The sequence below is a fragment of the Anolis carolinensis genome, chromosome 5 (genome assembly GCF_035594765.1).
Source record: "Anolis carolinensis isolate JA03-04 chromosome 5, rAnoCar3.1.pri, whole genome shotgun sequence".
NCBI lineage: Eukaryota > Metazoa > Chordata > Lepidosauria > Squamata > Dactyloidae > Anolis > Anolis carolinensis.
In genome coordinates, this window is record NC_085845.1 from 95,342,612 (window position 1) to 95,362,329 (window position 19,718).

The 19,718-nt window shown below is 38.7% G+C and overlaps 1 protein-coding gene across 6 annotated transcripts in view; it reads left to right on the forward strand.

Annotated features, from left to right (window-relative positions):
- The window catches only part of pclo (piccolo presynaptic cytomatrix protein), a 301,666-nt gene that overhangs the window by 141,007 nt on the left and 140,941 nt on the right, over nucleotides 1-19,718 (forward strand). For all 6 annotated transcript variants that reach the window (XM_016993946.2, XM_008111438.3, XM_016993943.2 and 3 more), the window contains exons 4-6: nucleotides 6,253-7,581; nucleotides 11,421-16,470; nucleotides 16,868-18,873. In XM_016993946.2, coding sequence (XP_016849435.2) covers nucleotides 6,253-7,581; nucleotides 11,421-16,470; nucleotides 16,868-18,873 — 8,385 coding nt within the window. The remainder of the gene's footprint in view (nucleotides 1-6,252; nucleotides 7,582-11,420; nucleotides 16,471-16,867; nucleotides 18,874-19,718) is intronic.

Consider the following 19,718-nt stretch of genomic DNA (forward strand, 5'->3'; position numbering starts at 1 on the left):
CTCTCATGGGGGTGATAATTTCTTAGCATGTGCCTCTCTTGCAGAGAATGATAAATTTCATGAATAATCTTCATATTTTTCAGTGTTAGCTATGCACTACAGGGTGTCTAACTTTTCATATCTAAATGCCCAGTTAATCAAAACCAAACAACAATGTTTAGGAATGGAAGCTGTGACTTACATTGGAGCAAAAGCCTGCCATACTGAAATGAAATGGCCAAGTGTCATAGGCTCACATAGCCTAAATCCATCCATCTTTAATAAGTTTTTTTCTCTCTAGCCCAGGTTACTACTCTCAATACCCTTTTCTGTTCCCCCAAGGCAAGGGAAACTATTGAAGCTAGAGGACAAGGATGCCAAGATAAAATGTGGCATATTGGTTTGAATTGACCACTGGATTTCTAGTGTTACTATACACAAAACTAATACTAAGGCCAAACCCTGCATGAGATATCTCTTTGCCCATTCCTAAGGAAGTAAAAACTATTACTTTGTGAAATCTATTGAAATGATACGATGTCCATTTCTTTGGTCCTAACAAATGTGGTCTGACAAACTAACTGAAAAGATAGCGCTGGGAAAAATCTTGTATTCAGGGCATGAGGTTAGCTAAGGAGAGAACGAGACTTAAGCTGAGGCATATGACTTCACAGTACAAAACTTGATTTTACAGAGAACCGCTTTGACAGGGAACCAAGAGCCCAAGGGCTGATGACATAATAAGGTTTACAGAGGTTTTATTTTACTTCATTGCTTCATATGAGCACAATTTTTAAATTTTAATATGCATTGACAGGATATTTTTTTAAAACATACATATGTTGGAAAAGGTGTTGTACAGTATTTGTTTTTCCTTTTTTAAAAACCTTAGAAAGCTGGGCAATAGAGACCAATTTAAGTAGAAATACAGAAATAGTTCTTACTTTAGTGCATACACTCTACTTAAGCAATATTTTAAAATTTTCTGTTTGAGCTATAACCTCTGATATATACTTGCATAACTAACAGATAATGCAAAGTTTATTGTCATCTGTAAATTTCTTTCCTTCCTTTCTTCCATCCTTCCTTCTGTCCAGATGACACCAAATTAGGAGGGATAGCTAATACTCCAGAGGACAGGATCAAAATTCAAAATGAATTTAACAGATTAGAGATCTGGGCCAAAATTAACAAAATGAATTTCAACAAAGACAAATGTAAGATACTACAATTAGGCATAAAAAATGAAATGCAAATATCAAAATAGGTGGTGCCTGGCTCTACAACAGTCCATGTGAGAAAGATCTTGGAGTCCTCGTGGACAACAAGTTGAACATGAGTCAACAGTGTGTTGCAGCAGCTAAAAAAGCCAATGGGATTTTGGGCTGCATCAAAAGGAGTGTCTAAATCGAGGAAAGTCATGGTGCTTCTCTATTCTGCTGTAGTTAGACCTCACCTGAAATACTGTCAGGGCCGGCCCTAGGTAATTTTCAAGTGTAATCAAACAGTATCCCCCCCCCCCCCAAAACCAATCACTGAAAAATAAAAAGTAGAGGTGGATAGAATATATATGTGTGTGTGATATATATATATATATATATATATATATATATATATACATATATATATATATATATATATATATATATATATATATATGTATCTCGCACATATGGTCCCTGCATATGTGTTAGTATTTGTGTATGTGTTTGTGTGTGTATATATATATATCTTATACACACACACACACAATGTGGAGAATATGTGGCAAGGTAGATAGGTGGGGAGCCACAGTGGAGGAACCTTCCCAGGAGCAAAGCCTCATCATCATCATCATCATCATCATCATCATCCCAACAAAGGATTCCCCCAGGCAGGAAGCAGCCATGCTTTGAAGCTGAAAAGCTATTCAATGTTAATCAAGATGAGCAATTGAAACATTCACACCTGCCTCCAACAGACAAGAGTTCTTTCTTTCTCCCACCCTGGACCTTCCGCAGATATAGATATAGACTTGACTAGTTTCCAACCTCTGAAGATGCCTGCCATAGATACGGGCAAAATGTCAGGAGATAATGCTTCTGGGACATACATCCCAGAAAACTCATAGCAACTCAGTGATCCCGGCCATGAAAGCCTTTGACAACATAATGAAACTTTATTTGCATCCCGCTTTTCTCCCTTTTTTCCTTCCTCCTTTCCTTCCCTCTTCTTCTCCTTTCCTCTTCCTTTCCTTCCCGCTCCTTCCCTTTCCTTTCCCTTACCTCTGCTCTTCCTTTCACACTACACAATTATGGTGCTATGATTCCATTTTCAATGACTTTATTGCATTTTATGGGACCTTAGGATTTGCAGTTTACGGAGGCTCATTTAAAATTCTCAGAAAGATCTTGTGCATCATTAAACTATTAAAAAAAACAGGATTCCATAAGATGCTGCAATGGGATACAGCAGTATAATTGTAAAGTATGAATGGATCACAGAATTGTACAGTCCAACTTTCTGTTCGCAAACTGGTCAATCAGTTATCCATGAGAAGCTAGTTATCAAGTTATGAGAACAACTGCACCTTCCATCATACTATTTCCTAGCAAGTGAGACATATGGTCTCTGATCCTCAGGCTCATAGGGTTGGTGGCGACCTCAACGGCGATCTGGTCCAACCCTCTACCATGCAGGAAGATACAATCAAAGTGCTCCCGACAGATGACCATCCAATCTCTATTTGAAAATCCTCCAGAAGAGGAGACTCCATATGCTACTGTCAGGACCCTGGCTGCAGAGCACCAATAACCTTACACAGAAGCCAGACTCTATCTAATATCTTTATTAAAGAAATATATAAAATCAATAAAAACAAGTGAAGAATATAGTTCAGAAGCAGACCTTTCAGATGAGGTCAAATATAGTCCAGAAATGTATTGTCCAATATAAGATATTAGAGTTCAAAGTTTTAATCCACTTGACCGAAACACACACTTTGCCAAGCAATAGTGTGGGGAAATAACAGAGTCTTTAAAGTCCAATGAAGCTTGACAACAAGGCTGGAAATAAACTTGATTCTTGGCTAGATCCGTGACTGAAGACGAGGCAAACATGAAGCATGAAACAGAGTCCGTGGTAAAACCGTGACACAGGGCAAGGCTTGAAGCTTGATCCGGGAAGCAAGGAACTGGGATTACGAAGTCCACACACAATCTCTCTCCTCAAGCTGATCAATTGACTCCGCAAAGAATCCCTCGCGCCAAACACCTATATTGGGTCTCGTTTTCCCGCCAACAGAGCTCTTTCCCTAAAGAACGGGAAACGAAACCCAACTCTGTCCAGATGTGTGACTCCTTAGAATTTCCCAAGGGAAGCAGACCTAATCAGCTTGATGTTTGGCAGCTAAGCGTAAACTCCTCCGTTGGGCCTCTCTGACTCCCCTTTCTCTGGAATAAGATTCTTTTCTCAGAAACGGTGGGGAGTTCTGCCCAAGGCCACAGTTCAAAAGAGATATTGACAAGATGTAAGCTGTCCAGAGGAGGATGACTAAAATGATCAAAGGTCTAGATACCATCCCTTATGACAACGATGGGCAACCTTTTGTGCTTGGTGTGTCACTTCGAGCATGACTTGGGTGGTGTGTCACTTCGAGAAAAAAACCATAATTTCATAATATGTACAGTAGAGTCTCACTTATCCAACATAAACGGGCCGGCAGAATGTTGGATAAGCGAATATGTTGGATAATAAGGAGGCATTAAGGAAAAGTCTATTAAACATCAAATTAGCTTATGATTTTACAAATGAAGCACCAAAACATCATGTTAGACAACAAATTTGGCAGAAAAAGTAGTTCAATACGCAGTAATGCTATGTAGTAATTACTGTATTTATGAATTTAGCACCAAAATATCACGATATATTGAAAACATTGACTACAAAAATGTGTTGGATAATCCAGAACGTTGGATAAGCGAGTGTTGGATAAGTGAGACTCTACTGTATAGTTTAAATAATAAAATATATAATTGTAATATATAACTGTATTTAATAAATCCTAACTATTTACTACCATTATTTCCATGTACAACAATCTATGGTCCCTCTTGCAGTTTCCACGCTGATTTTTCTCTATTCTAGTTTCAATGTAGTCATGAATAATGAATAATATAATAATAATATAACAGTAATAATTTGATAATATACTACAATAATAGAATAATAGTAGAATGAATATATATATATATATATATATGTAAATGTAATGTGCATAATTCCTATGGAGTACACAACAAAACCAATTGACGAAATCACACCAAATTTGGCCACAAAAGACATAGTCATCCAATCAATCTGCATGCGGCAACGTGTCAGCAAAAATGGCTAGGCGTGTCAGTGCTGACACGCGTGTCATAGGATGGCCATCACTGCCCTATGAGGAGCATCTTAAAGAACTGGGTATGTTTAGCCTACAGAAGAGAAGGTCGAGAGGAGACATGATAGCCATGTATAAATAAGTGAAAAGGTGTCATAAGGAAGAGGGAGCAGGCTTGTTTTCTGCTGCCTTTGAAACTATGACTCAGAGCAATGGGTTCAAATTACAGGAACGGAGATTCCACCTGAATATTAGGAAGAACTTCCTGACCGTATGAGCTGCTCACCAGTGGAATCCTCTGCCTCAGAGTTTGGTGGAAGCTTCTTCCTTGGAAACTTTTAAACACAGGCTAGATGGCCAACTGTAAGGGGTACTTTGATTGTGCTTTTCCTACATGGCAGAAATGGCCCATGTAGTCTCTTCTAACTCTATTATTCTATGATTCTATGATCCTTCCTTTCTTTTTTCGTTTTTTTCTTTTTTTCTTGTATGGCCTAATATACAGCAATCACCAAATGAGGATCCCCTTGCATAAGGGTCTGAAAAGATGGGGAAACATGGGGTTTGCTCTGGAAGCTTCCATCACATTGTCTGACAAGGTGTTGGAGAAAAGAAAAGTCAATGCCTTGTTCCTTTGTTTGTTTTTGAGATTGTCAGGCACAGCTGGTGACTACATGGAGCCAGCTTCATCTTTTCTGAGTGACAACCTCATTAAAAGTCATCTAGCAATGTCACTGATTCTGAACTGGCATCACAGGGACAGTCGATGTCCCCTTTCCTAAAACTCACATAGATCTCTTGTTATGTAAAACTGATATAATCTTGCTAGGGAACCACAAGTCCAAGGGCTAGTAAATAACAGAACTACATGGTTTTCACAACCTCTGAGGATGCTTGCCGTAGATATGGCTGAAACGTCAGGAGAGAATGCTTCTGGAACATGGCCATACAGCCCGGATAATGCACAACAACCCAGTGATTCCAGCCATGAAGCCTTCGACAACACATAATCTTGGAATTTTGTCAGCTATCCTATAATAGATTTTCCCCAATTCCCTTTAGAGCAGTGGTTCTCAACCTGTGGGTCCTCAGATGTTTTGGCCTTCAACTTCCAGAAATCCTAACAGCTGGTAAACTCGCCGGGAGAAATCCCAGAAATGGGAGTTGTAGGCCAGAACATATGGAGACCCACAGGTTGAGAACCACTGCGTTAGAGAAAGAGAGATAAGAGAATTTTTCTTTTCACCTGATATTTCTGTGAAGAACTCAGCTGTCTCTTGCTTGGCTATTTTTATCGTTAGGTCTACTGTGTTTTCAAATGATATATATGCCATGCCTGCTAAACAGATGTTGCAGTAAGTTAAGAGCATTCAGGGTGAATTAGTTATTTACAATAGACTGAACATTTTAATGAATTTATCAAATAGACCAATCTACTGGTAGATATATCTACAAAAGTTTTGGTTGACTAATTAATGGGAACCAATTTTAATCAGCAGATTGAAAGGGAATAGAATGCTTATTTATTTTTTGAGGCCATTGTTTTTATTTTTATGTTTTATTGCACCCAATAGAGAAGGAGGAACTAAGAAACATGACTGGCTTTTAATAATCATTGGTGATATTTATTGTATTACATTATTTTTCACTGTTTCAATAGCCTTGGGAAATCCTCTATAATGCACTATACCAATATACATTTATATATGAAATTTATTTCCACTTTGATTCATATTATTATGCTAAATGTCACTTTCTGTGCTATTTTATTACAAGAATTATATGTAGTCAATGTGAAAGGCAAATTGTAAAATCTGGGGAAATCAATATGCCCTATGCAACTATAATTATGAATATTACTATCGAAGATAAAATACTTATTTTATTAATCAAATGCTTTCTTTAATTTATAGGTACAAGAATGGCTGTGTTTAAACTGCCAAACACAAAGAGCGTTATCTGGACAACTTGGGGATTTGGACAAAATGACACCTCCAGTACTTTCAAAACCATCTCCCAAACCATCGGCTGCTCCTCAAAGCCAGATTAAATCTGCTGAATCACCTCAACAACAAAAGGTTTCAGCAAGACCTGCTCAGATGGATAAAAGAGGTCCAGATTTTCAGAAAGAAGAAAAGACAGTTTCTGCTGAGAAAATCCAAGAAAGCGCTCAAAAAGTACATATAAAGCCTCAACAGGAAAAACTGGCTAAAACAGTATCAGCTGATAAAATTGTTCATGGTATTTCAGGAGAAGATTCGGATATCCAGACAGCGAAAATAGCCAGGTCACCATCCGCTGATCAAGTTCCAAAGGAAGAACCAAAACTGATCACAAAATCATCTCCTGATAAGCTTTTGGAAGACATTCAAAAGAAAGAGCCAAAGGATTTTGGAAAGGTGTCAGATAACATTCAAATTCAAAAGGGAGATCCAAAGGTCCAGCAGATCAAACTGGGAAAAACACCCTCTGCTGATCAGATTCGGAAGGAGGATCCAAAGATCGAGCAAGGCAAACTGATCAAAACAACCTCTGTTGATCAGATGCGAAAGGAGGATCCAAAGATCCAGCAGGCAAAACTAGCAAAAACACCATCTGCTGATCAGATTCAGAAGGAGGACTCAAAGTTTCAGCAGGGTAAATTGACAAAAATATCATCTGCTGATAAGCTCCAACATGAAGTCCAAAAGGGTGATCCGAAAGTTCGGCAAGAAAAACTGACAAAAGTGCCTTCAGACAGTGAAATTAAGAAGGTTGCTCCAAAATTTCAGCAAGCAAAACTTGCCAAAATACCATCTGCTGATCATATTCAGAAGGGAGACTCCAAACTGTATGAGACAAAAATAGTGAAGACAGCCTCCGCTGATCAGCTTCCAAAAGACACTAAACTTCAGGAAGTAAAACTAGCCAAGATACCTATGGACGATTCACTTTCTTCAAAGGCAATGAGTGATCAGGCACAACTAATAAAAAGAGAAGAGGATGACACCAAATTTTCACATTCACTAGAGTCACTTCATTTGTCTGAAAGCAAGCCTAAAGTAGCACAATTTACTGGAGATAAAGCAGAACCCAAAGGGCTCACAGAAACAAGAAGGCAGGAAGAAATTAAAAGAGAAGATTTAATTATCGGTATTCCAGAAACCATTTCCAAAGATCAGAAATACCCCAAAGAAGAAATTTCTTCTCCAACAGTACCATTACCAAAGCCAGATCATGTGGAAGCAATAAGAGAAAAGGCAGTGAGTATTTTTCTTTTCCCATTTTCTTCATTTCCTCCACTGAATAACTTATGGCCAGAATCTAGAAATGTGGGGATTTTAATTACTGTTTGTTTTAGTCTGAGAAGTCTAAATCACACGCCTAAGCACTCAATTGAAATAATATAAGTTAATTAATTTTGACTGCAATGGACTATGGTTGTATGAAAATGTTGTTTTCATTAATACTAATTTTTCATACTGTTCTCTTCAAATCAAATATTCAGAGAAAGAAATGGGAAGACAATAAATGCCTCCTTAAATATTTATAAAATATCAGGAATTAGCCTTTGTCTGAAATTTTATCGACAATCGTGGCCCTTTAATATATCCCAACAGAGCTTCAAAGAATAAATCAATTTCAAAAAACTTCAGGATAAGATGCTCTATGTCATCAAATATGCACCAAAATACATACCGTATATACTCGAGTATAAGCCGACCCGAATATAAGCCTAGGCATCTAATTTTACCACAAAAAAACTGGGAAAACATTGACTCCAGTATAAGCCGAGATAACCAATAAAATTACATTAATTGAGGCATCAGTAGTTTAAATGTTTTTGAATCTTTACATCAAACTGTAATTTAAGATATGACTGTTCAACTCTGATTAAATCATTATTTTCCTCTTCTTCAATGTAAATGTGCTTATATATCCTTTTAATAATAATAGAGTAAAATAATACATTGAATAATAATAATAATAATAATAAATGCAGTAAAATAACAAATGTAATAATAAATAGAGTAAAATAATAATAATAATAATAATAATAGAGTAAAATAAATGTAATAGTAGCAACAATAATAGAGAAAAATAATAAATGTAATAATACCAATAATAATAGAGAAAATAATAAATATACCATATATTCTCGAGTATAGTAAAGGTAAATGTTTCCCCTGACGTTAAGTCCATCCGTGACCGACTCTGGGGGTTGGTGCTCATCTCAATTTCTAAGCCGAAGAGCTGGCGTTGTCCATAGACAAGGACATGTGGTAAGCTGACCCAAATATAAGCCAATCAGGACCCTCACCCGAGTATAAGCCGAGGGGGGCTTTTTCAGTCTTAAAAAAGGGCTGAAAAACTAGGCTTATACTCGAGTATATACAGTAAATAACCCTTGCTTAGAATCTATACATTTCTAATTTCTACAGCATTTTGCATGAAATGATTTTGTTTTTTAAATAAATCAAACCCAGAAAGTTTTAATTTCACTCTGAATAAAATAAATATTATTTCTCCATACAATCCTGAAGAATGTAATAAGCCACATAATCATATTCAGCATCTAAAATTGGTTTGAACAGAAGGGGCCTCAGCTGAAACAACACATCCTAGTAGACATTTGATCTGTGTGGGCATTCGTCTGCTGATGTAATGCGTGCTAATGCAGCTACTTTTGCAATGAAGAATATACTTTTCTGAGAGAGTAATGCCCATTAATCTGCTAATACTACTGGTTTCCATACATGCCCTGAGATATATAGCTTCTCCTTTTTTTGTCCTATGACCTCTTCAAATATGCCCCTAGAACTGCCATGGATCATGGAGATTACGGCAGTGCCCATCGACCCACACCTCGCATCTCTCAACCTCCTTGTAATTCCATCCCACGGGGGGAAGCGACCAACGCCTAGCTTCTCTCAATTGATCCAAGGCAACACGGGAAGCTTCCTGTGTTGTGAGCCAGTTCTCCTTTCCTTTCACTACACAAGACTGCTAGAAGTTGCAGCGTGTCATGGGATGAGAGCCGGCAGACTCCGTGGTGAAAGGGATGGCGAATTGGAGCATGCCAGCAATTACAACTCCATCTGATGAGAACATTGATCTGGGCCTGAATCAATTTACCCTAGAACCACTGACAATTATGGAAAAGTTTAGGTCAGTGGTTCTCAATCTGGGGTCCCCAGATGTTTTTGGCCTTCAACTCCCAGAAATCATAACAGTGGGTAAACTGGCTGGGATTTCTGGGAGTTGTAGGCCAAAAACATCTGGTGATCTCAGGTTGAGAACCACTGGTAGGTTCATTATATTTTTGCATTTAATATTAGAGAGGCAACAAACTTCAAACCCAGCTAATATTGTCCAACTTTGAGTGTGTTTCCTTATTGAAACAGAAGCTCAATAAGAACAGAGATCGTGGTATTTAGGAAGACTGAAACACTGCAGTTTATGAAAGAGTACAAAGAGACCACATGAACAGTCTCCTTTGCTAATTTTTAGATTTTTATGATAGACAATCTGCCAAGAACTTCTGTGTATTATTAACATAAAAGGAAGATTTCATCAGGGAAATTCTTACAAGTAGATAACACTTAATTTGGGGAACAAAAACATGATTACATATCCATATGGTCAAAACATTTCTTCTAAGTAGGTTACATCTAAGTGAAATAACTTGCCAACAGGGATCAAAAGATTTAATGGCTAATAATAATAATAATAACTTTATTTTTATACCCCGCCCCATCTCCCCGAAGGGACTCAGGGCGGCTTACATGGGTCCAGGCCTGATAAAACAAACAAAACAGTAACAAAGCAATAAAACAATTATCCCAGTAAAAAAAAAATCAACATCAATAAAAACAATCATTAAAATCAACAAGCAGGATACAGTGTTAAAAACAGGAGGCTAGAGTGGGTTTGAACAAAGGTGTTCTAAATCTAAAGAAATATGCCTTGAATATTCCTACTATCATGAAATATTTCAACCAATACCCACTAGGAATGGAAATACTACTTATTAATTTTGTGACTTCAAAAATGTGTTTTACAGCAACATACATTGTAAACAGAAACATACATGGCTTTTTGGGGGGGGATCATGTTTTTACTGCAAAACTCCCTCAAATTTCTTCTACATGGATTTCAAGAAGGTATATTTATTTGAAACCTTTGCATTGTGTGGGAAAGACAATTAAAATGGTTTCCAGAAAACAATGTGGTTTTACACACAAACAGTGAGTTTGGGGGAATACTCCAGCAATTTGGAGGAAAGGGAGATTTGACTTTCTTTTTCATGTGAAAATTGTATTTCCTTTTAAAACACATTTTATGCCAGAAACCCCATACACTGTTTTAGAAATTCACATATTATTTTAAGTAAAATTAATAACACATAAGTGTGTTTTTTCCACAAAATAAAACATATGTGTTTCTGGAAACAGTAAAATTTCTTTCCCCAAAAAGTATTATTTGTACGAAGGAGGAATGAAAAGGACAATGTTCCTAGACCCCACACAAGTTCTCTTTTAAAAATAGCATTTTTCTAGGAATCTGAAATAAATAATTGAATACTTACATCCTTAATTCTTATACCCTCTGAGTATATTGGGACTTACTTTCAAGTATTTTACTTACTTACTTACTTACTTACTTGCTGGATATATATCCCACCTTTCTACCAAAATGCGATTCAAGAGAGCTTACAACAATTTTAAAATATTAATTAAACAAATGTATAAAAGAAATAAATATAAATACAGTATTACTGTATTTAAAAACATTAAAAGCCAGTTGAAAGCAGTTATAATACCAATTTGCTTTTAAAATATTTTTCTATAATCTTCAAAACAAATCTATAGAAATAAATTATTTTCATAGTGCATTACAGTTAATTGGGAAGTAATGACTTTGTTGATATTTTTGCATTGTTTAAATACCATTACATTTAGTGCATCCTCTCCCTGCCCTTCCCTACAATTTAACTTACTTTTTAATGCAACAATGATTGTTAATGAGTAAAACTATTATTCAGTACTTCAAAACAGTGGATCTCAATATTTGTCTATGTATATTTATATATGTATTTCAGGAGAAAGAAGATGACAAATCAGACACATCCAGTTCACAGCAGCAAAAAAGTCCACAAGGCCTCAGTGACACTGGGTATTCATCTGATGGGATCTCAGGTTCACTTGGTGAAATTCCCAGTCTTATCCAAAGTGAGGAAAAGGAGATGCTGAAAGAATCTTATAAAAAAGAGGCTCTTTCACAGGAAAGTAGCCCAACTAGTCCTTCAGATCTTGCAAAGCTAGAAAGCACTGTCTTGTCAATTTTAGAAGCTCAAGCAAGTACCCTTGTTGAACAGAAGTCTGGAAAGACCAAAGGCAGTTACAGTGTTTACAGTGAGCCTTCAAGAGACCCACACAAAACAAAAACACAACTTGTTATATCAGAACCCCACAGTGTTGTTGAGGAAGATTTTGCAAAGCAGAATCTTCAAGGAAAAGATAGAGGACCTCCTGAAGAAGGAAGCAAACTCCAGAAGGGATACAAAGAGAAGGCCGACCCAACAGAAGATACACCAACAAGAAGACAACACTATGACTCTGTAGAAGATAGCAGTGAAAGTGAGAATTCACCTGTCCCACGGAGAAAGAGGAGGACTAGTGTTGGTTCTTCAAGCAGTGATGACTATAAACCAGAAGACAGCCCAGGTTCAGGTGATGAAGAAGAGTTCATTCGCAAGCAAATCATGGTGATGAGTGCTGATGAAGATGCTTCTGGGTCTGAAGATGATGAATTCATCAGGAATCAGCTCAAAGAAATCAGTACAAATGAAAGTCAAAAGAAGGAAGAAGTGAAGAGTAAGAAAGTGACTCCTGGGAAGCATAAAAGGATGACACGCAAAAGCAGTACAGGTTATGAAGAAGATGCTAGCAGGCGACATTCCTGGCATGATGATGATGATGAGACCTTTGATGAAAGTCCAGAACCAAAATACAGGGAAACAAAAAGTCAAGATAGTGAAGAAATGAGTGCAACAGGAGGAGGTGGCCTTCGTCGTTTTAAAACAATAGACCTCAACAGCACCATAACAAATAAATATTCCGAGGAATCAGAACAACCAAAGAGAAGTCTGTATTTTGATGAAGAACCAGAGTTAGAGATGGAAAGTCTTACAGATTCACCAGAAGACAGGTCAAGGGGGGAGGGATCTTCTAGTCTGCATGCCTCCAGTTTCACCCCAGGAACATCTCCCACATCTGTGTCATCTCTTGATGAAGACAGTGACAGCAGCCCTAGTCACAAAAAAATGAGTGGAGAAAGTAAACAGCAACGTAAAGCCAGGCATCGAACTCATGGTCCTCTTCTTCCCACAATTGAAGATTCCTCAGAAGAAGAGGAACTTAGGGAGGAGGAAGAGTTGCTAAAAGAGCAAGAGAAACAACGTGAACTAGAGCAGCAACAGCAGCAGCAGCAACAACAACAACAGCAACAACAACAACAGCAACAACAAAGGAAAAGCTCAAGTAAAAAATCTAAAAAAGACAAAGATGAGCTCAGAGCGCAGAGGAGACGAGAGCGGCCAAAAACACCACCAAGTAATCTTTCACCCATTGAAGATGCTTCCCCAACAGAAGAACTGCGCCAAGCAGCAGAAATGGAAGAACTACATCGATCTTCCTGTTCCGAATATTCACCAAGTATTGAATCAGACCCTGAAACATTTGAAATCAGTCCAGAAAAAATAATCGAAGTTCAGAAAGTTTACAAATTGCCTACAGCTGTGTCTTTATATTCTCCTACAGAAGATCAGCCTATTGGAATTTTCAAAGAAGAGAGCAGTCAAAAGATTTTAAAAAGTGCTGAAGAGGTATATGAAGAAATCCTGCAAACATCCAACAAAGCCAAGGCCTTTCCAGATGCATGTGAAAAAGATGATGTGTTTGAAAAAGAGCCTTTATATGGTGGCATGCTAATAGAGGACTATATTTATGAATCTTTAGTAGAAGATGCTTACAGTGGGACTATGGAGGCAAGCCTCATGACAAGACAAGAGGAGAGTGATGAACTGAGTCAACAGAAAGACAAAGAGAAAAGAATAAAGCCTCTAGATCAAATATATGGAGAGCCTATGCAAAAATCTACTGATGTACAAAGAGATTATTATATAATAGACCCTTTGTGTTCAGTTATGCCACAAGAAGACATTGTGTCTAGTTCTTACATCATGCCAGAAAGTCATGAAATAATTGTATTGGACAGTGTGGCACCATCTTCAAGTGATGGAAGGCCATTGTTAGATGCAGATGCTGCTTATGAGGAGCTTATGAAACGCCAAAGAACGCAGTTGACCCCAGGTTTGAGTCCAACCCAGTCATCTCCTAAATCAGTGTCTGTATCAGCTACAAAGGCTAGTACATCTGGACAAGCAACAGCTTCAATGGTTTCAGACATATCTTCAGGGAGTTCTGTAGTGCTTCCCATTCCAGATGTTAAAATTACTCAACACTTTACAACTGAGGAAATTGAAGATGAGTATCTCACAGATTACGCCCGGGAAATTGAAGAAATAATTTCTCAGGAGACAACCATGTTGACTTATTCAGAGGCCTCAGAAAGTGCCACATCTGTTTTACCATCAGATACATCTTCCCTTACATCATCTACATCTTCAGTGTACACCACTGGTAGCTCTTCACCTGTAGGTGGACCAGATGGCATAACTCCAGGCTATATAGAAACAGTGGATACGATTAGCAAATTATCAGATTCAGAAGGGACAAGTTCAGTGACAATGAGTCCCACAAGTTCCACAAAGGAGAGTATTGAACCCCACAAGGAAGCAATTATAGCTGAAAATGTAACCCACATAGATCAGACTGCAGTTTCTCTATCAGAAACTGACTCCTTTGTATCAGCATATAAGTCCCAGTCCTTTGTCCCTGCAGCTTTGGACACTTTCCAATCAGAATATGGCAAACCCAGAAAAGATGTGGCAAAGTCTGATGCTGTGAAGGAAGATTACAAAAACGAACAAGGAAGAGCTGCTATCAGCATGACAGGAACAGATATCATTTCTGACCAAAGATTTACATACACAGCTCCAGTGACAGCACCTTCTATTGTATCTGTTTTGCCACCTGCAGTTTCTCCACTTCCTGTTACATCTAAAACATTCTCATTTTCCCAAAGCTCTCTCTATTCTCCTGCTCAGCCATCTCAACCTTCTACTCAGGCAGCTCCACCTCCCGCTCCTGCTCAGCCATCTATACCACCACCACTTCTACCACCTCCCCCACCTCCTCCCCCACCACCACCGCCCCCACCTCCACCGCCCCCGCCTATTTTACCTAAACCAGCTATTTATCCTAAAAAGAAACCACTGACCATGGCTACAGTAACAGCAGCTCCCACCCAGGTGACATCTGTCAGCAGTGTCAGATTAGTGGACACATCTGCTATTAAGATCAGTGAGTTACCCATCACCAAAATATACACATCAGCACCTCCTCCTGTCCCACCCAAACCAGCTTCAATACCAGCAGGACTTGTGTTCACTCACAGACCTAGTGAAGTCATAAAACCTCCTATTGCTCCCAAACCAACAATTCCTCAGTTACCGACAACTGTTTATAAACCAACAGAAACAAAGCCAAAACCAGCTGGTTTGGCTTTAACCAGCAGTATGACTTTGAACTTGGTTTCCCCTGTTGAGTACAAGTTGCCATCCCCTACATCCCCCTTATCTCCACATTCTAATAAATCTTCCCCAAGATTATCCAAATCCTCTCAGGAAACGTATGTTGTTATCACATTGCCCTCTGAACCTGGAACGCCAACAGAATCCATTACCAGCCAGGCCATTACCAGTTGGCCTTCAGAATCACCCCACAAAGAACAAGCTCTACCAACTGCACATTCATTATTCACTCCATCTATGAGTACCCTGCAGACACAAAGCATAACTGATCAAGGCAAGTATGTTCCAGGTGTCTCACATACTGTTTCTTCTGTTCCTTTTAGTGCACATTCAGTTTTTGAGATTGTGCCTCGTTCAGCAACAGAGTTAATAACGACAGAGGTTGGCAGGAGTACTGTGTCTTTAATCAAAAATGGTGGCTCAGGTAGTGTTTCTATTACTATACCCCCAGAACCCACTCATATAATAGAGCCACCCAGATATAGAGAGAATGGAAGATTTCATGTCTTTGGTGATGTTATTGATCTTCGTACCTTGACTAAAATGGACATTGAAAGGACAGACAGCTGTGTGGACTTATCTGCAGATGTGAGAAGGCAAACTATGGCAAGTGACACTTCTGGGAGGACAGTAAGTACTGTTCAGCCAGCTATCATAAATCTTAGCATTGCACCAACAGGTGATTCCTCTTTATCCCCAGTCCCTGGAACAATTACAATAGTGACTTGCACGGCTACATTAAGTTATAGTACAAGCACAGAAAGTCTTGTAGATATAGGGCATGCAATGACAACACCACTGCAACTAACAACACTGAAACATTTTGAACCAGGAAGTAGAGTAACAAGTAGTAAGGCACTTTCTCCAGACAGAGATGAAGTGCCAATAAATCTGTCCCGTGGTATTCCAGCACATGCAGTTACATGGGCCACTACAAAGCCCATTACTGTACCTCCTGTAAGTGTAACCAATGGTTGGATTGATGCTTCCGCTGCTCTAGAACCAATGGAAAGTGGAGTAGTTGATCTCAGCACCACAAAATCCCATAGAACTATGGTGACCATGGATGAAATGACTCCAGGAATTGTTACCACTGTAATAGAAGATGATGAAAAACCTGTGGACTTGACTGCAGGGAGAAGGGCTGTTTGTTGTGATGTGATTTACAAATTGCCATTTGGCAAGAGCTGTACAGCTCAAGCACCAGCAACAACACTGCCTGAAGATCGTTTTGGTTACAGAGATGATCACTATCAATATGGCCGTTCAGGGTCCTATGGTTATAGAGGAATTGGGGGAATGAAACCTTCTATGTCAGATACAAACTTATCAGAAGCTGGACTTTTTTTGTACAAAAGCAAGAACACATTTGAGTACCAAGCAACTGGAGCAACTGATGTAGCAGTAGACTTAACCTCTGGCAAAGTAACGACAGGTCAGTATGATAAGGCATCAGATCTTTCTTTGAAATGTAGTAATGGTGTTGCTCCTCTCATTTCGGGATGAATTATTTTTATTTTCTATTTTTTCTTTCCCCAATTTTGTTTAAACATTCTGTTGGACTATGTGACAAACTGTGCTGGGATGTACACGTGTATTTTTTGTTTCTTCATTTTTACATCAATTATTTTGCACAAAGAGGTACCTGCATGTGCCTGCATGTTCAGAAAAATGTGTTTTCCCCTTCCCTCTGCATTACTAAAGTAAATAATTAAATATGAAGATTTGCATGCAGCTCATCCTGGTCTCTACTCATTATGGGATGGCTTTCAGAATCCATCAAAAGACTTTGTTTTGGGGAACTGGACTATAACTCTGCCCTGTAATTTCAGGTGAAATTGTTGATTACTCAAGCAAGATCACTGGTCCTTACCCAGAGACTCGACAAGTGATTTCTAGCATTGGGATCAGTGCACCTCAATATTCCCAAGCAAGAATGGTCTCATCCATAAGCTCCCCTTATGGTATTGGGAGTGTTCTGAGATCATCAAATGGAGTTGTTTATTCATCAGTTGCAACTCCAGTCCCATCTACATATGCCATCACCACACAGCCAGGTTCTATTTTCAGTACTTCAGTTAGAGACTTGTCTGCTTTTCATACAGTTGACACAATATCCTCATTATCAAACTTGCAACAGAGCCAAGCCCTTCCAAGATCATACAATTTCTTGACAACGGCAGCCACTGAAAAGGATAGTTCAATTACTACTATTGACATTGACCCAGGACTGCAACCCCTTCCTTTAGAAGTGATTACCACTGAACCAACCAACTTGATGCCTGTTTTCACAACAGCTTCTGAGCCCTTTGTAGATGTAATTGATGATGAAGCTACACTCCTTATTGCTCCTGAAGAAGGCAAACAGCAACATCTTGATTTAGAACGTGAGCTTCTAGAACTTGAGAAATTGAAGCAGCAACGCTATGCCGAGGAGCTAGAGTGGGAACGTCAAGAAATACAACGATTCAGGGAACAAGAACAGTTTATGGTGCAAAAAAAGCTGGAGGAGTTGCATTCTATGAAACATCACCTCTTATATCAGCAAGAAGAAGAGAGGCAAGCTCAGTTCATGATGAGGCAGGAAACATTAGCTCAACAACAGCTGCACATTGAACAAATTCAGCAGCTCCAACAGCAACTCCACCAGCACTTGGAAGAGCAAAAAATCCACCAGATTTATCAATATAATTATGACCCTTCAGGAGCTGTGTCCCCACAAACAACCACAGATCAAGTCATTCTTGAAGGACAGTATGCTGCTGCCAACAACCAGTTCTGGACTGGTGATGAAGTTGCCACCACTTCTGCTGCCTTAGGGATTGAAATTCCAGAGAGCCAAGCCTGGTATAGTGTTCAATCAGATGGTGTCACACAATACATATCCAGGCCTGGCATCCTAAGTTCTGTTTCAGATATGTCTCTTAAAGACATTGATGCAAGAGAGGAAAAGCAGCTGAAAAAGAGGAGTTCCATGCCAAAGCTGCGAGGCCCATATGAAGAAATTGATGAGAGCTTGGAAGAAGAGCCCAAGTGTCTCAAAAAGATAGTGGAAAGTGGTGTTCAAACTGATGATGAGGACAGTGCAGACTTGGGCTACACAGACAGGAGAAGGAGAGTTAAAAAGAGTGTTGATACAAGTGTTCAGACAGATGATGAGGACCAAGATGAATGGGATCCTACCAATAGATCAAGAAGGAAGACACATGTGGGGAAATATGAAGGTACCGCTGAGGTGGACAAGGCTAAGCCATTTTCGAAAGTCTCCAGCATTGCTGTGCAGACAGTAGCAGAGATTTCTGTACAAACTGAGCCTGTAGGAACAATAAGGACCCCATCTGTGAGATCCCAGTTAGATGCAAAGGTAGAAATAATAAAACACATTTCTGCTCCAGAAAAGACATACAAAGGGGGAAGTTTGGGATGCCAGACAGAAACAGATTCAGATACACAGAGCCCCCCATACCACACAGACACCTCCTCTCTAAAAGATAAAAAGCGCCCGACACCACTAGAAATAGGTTATTCATCCCACCTCCGACCAGAGCCAACACTTCAGGTAGCTCCCTCCCCTCCCAAATCCCCCAAAGTACTCTATTCTCCCATTTCACCTGTATCTCCAGCCACAGTTATGGAGTCAGCTTTTGTACCCTATGAAAAACCTATTGCTGACGATATTAGTCCTCAGAAGATTCTTCATGCCGATGTTACCAAACTTCCTCAACTGAGCCCTAAGTCTGCCAAGGTGATGCAGCGCTCTTTGTCTGATCCTAAACCACTGAGTCCAACAGCTGAAGACCCTTCCAGAGCCCATTTCCAGTACACTGATGGTTTCTTGGTAAGGACTTTGATTGTTTTGTATGGCAAGAAATTACTTGATAAACCTTAATTGTTTATGTTAACAGTTTAATGGACAGTTCAGAAAGCAAAGTTCTGCTGTCCTAGAAATCTGATACATATTTATTTTCTTTGTTAATAACACAATGGTAAAGAAGGTACAGCATGATGCCAATTCAAACTAGGAAGAGTGAACTGCAAGGTTTATCCAATTCATTAAATTATGGATTTAGTCATTTCATCACACATTTAATTTATTCATTTTGTTTATGAAATTCTCCAGCAGTTTGTAATACACATACTTCCATCAAAGAAGTGATGCTAGGGAAATGAATCATCTTCCTCACTTTTTTCCTGTTTTGTATTTATATGAAGACAGGATAAGAAATTCATGATGTGGTCTAAGACTATGTTAAGGGACTCATCTAATTTTATCATATTCTGGTCATAGTACTGAGAGAGACACTGCAAACTAGATAAAGTCTCATGGTGACAACAGACTGTCTGAGTTAAAAGAATGCAATTTTATGGGTTTTGCGGCTTTCACTTACTTGTTTGATAGGCCATAAAATGTCTCATCCCTTTTGTATTATAGGTCTTTTTACTCTCCTTTATTTATTTATTTATTTTAGTTATTTATCACATTTATATCCCACCCTTCTCACCCGAAGGGACTCAGGGCGGCTTACAACAGTGGCAACCATTAGATGCCCATACAAATCAATATAAAACAGCACATAAAACAGTTAAAACTATTAAAATACACTGTAAATTAAAATATAAGTTTCAAACATAAAATCAGATCCGTTCATCCTCATGCTTTGTCCATATCCTTTCCAGGGATAT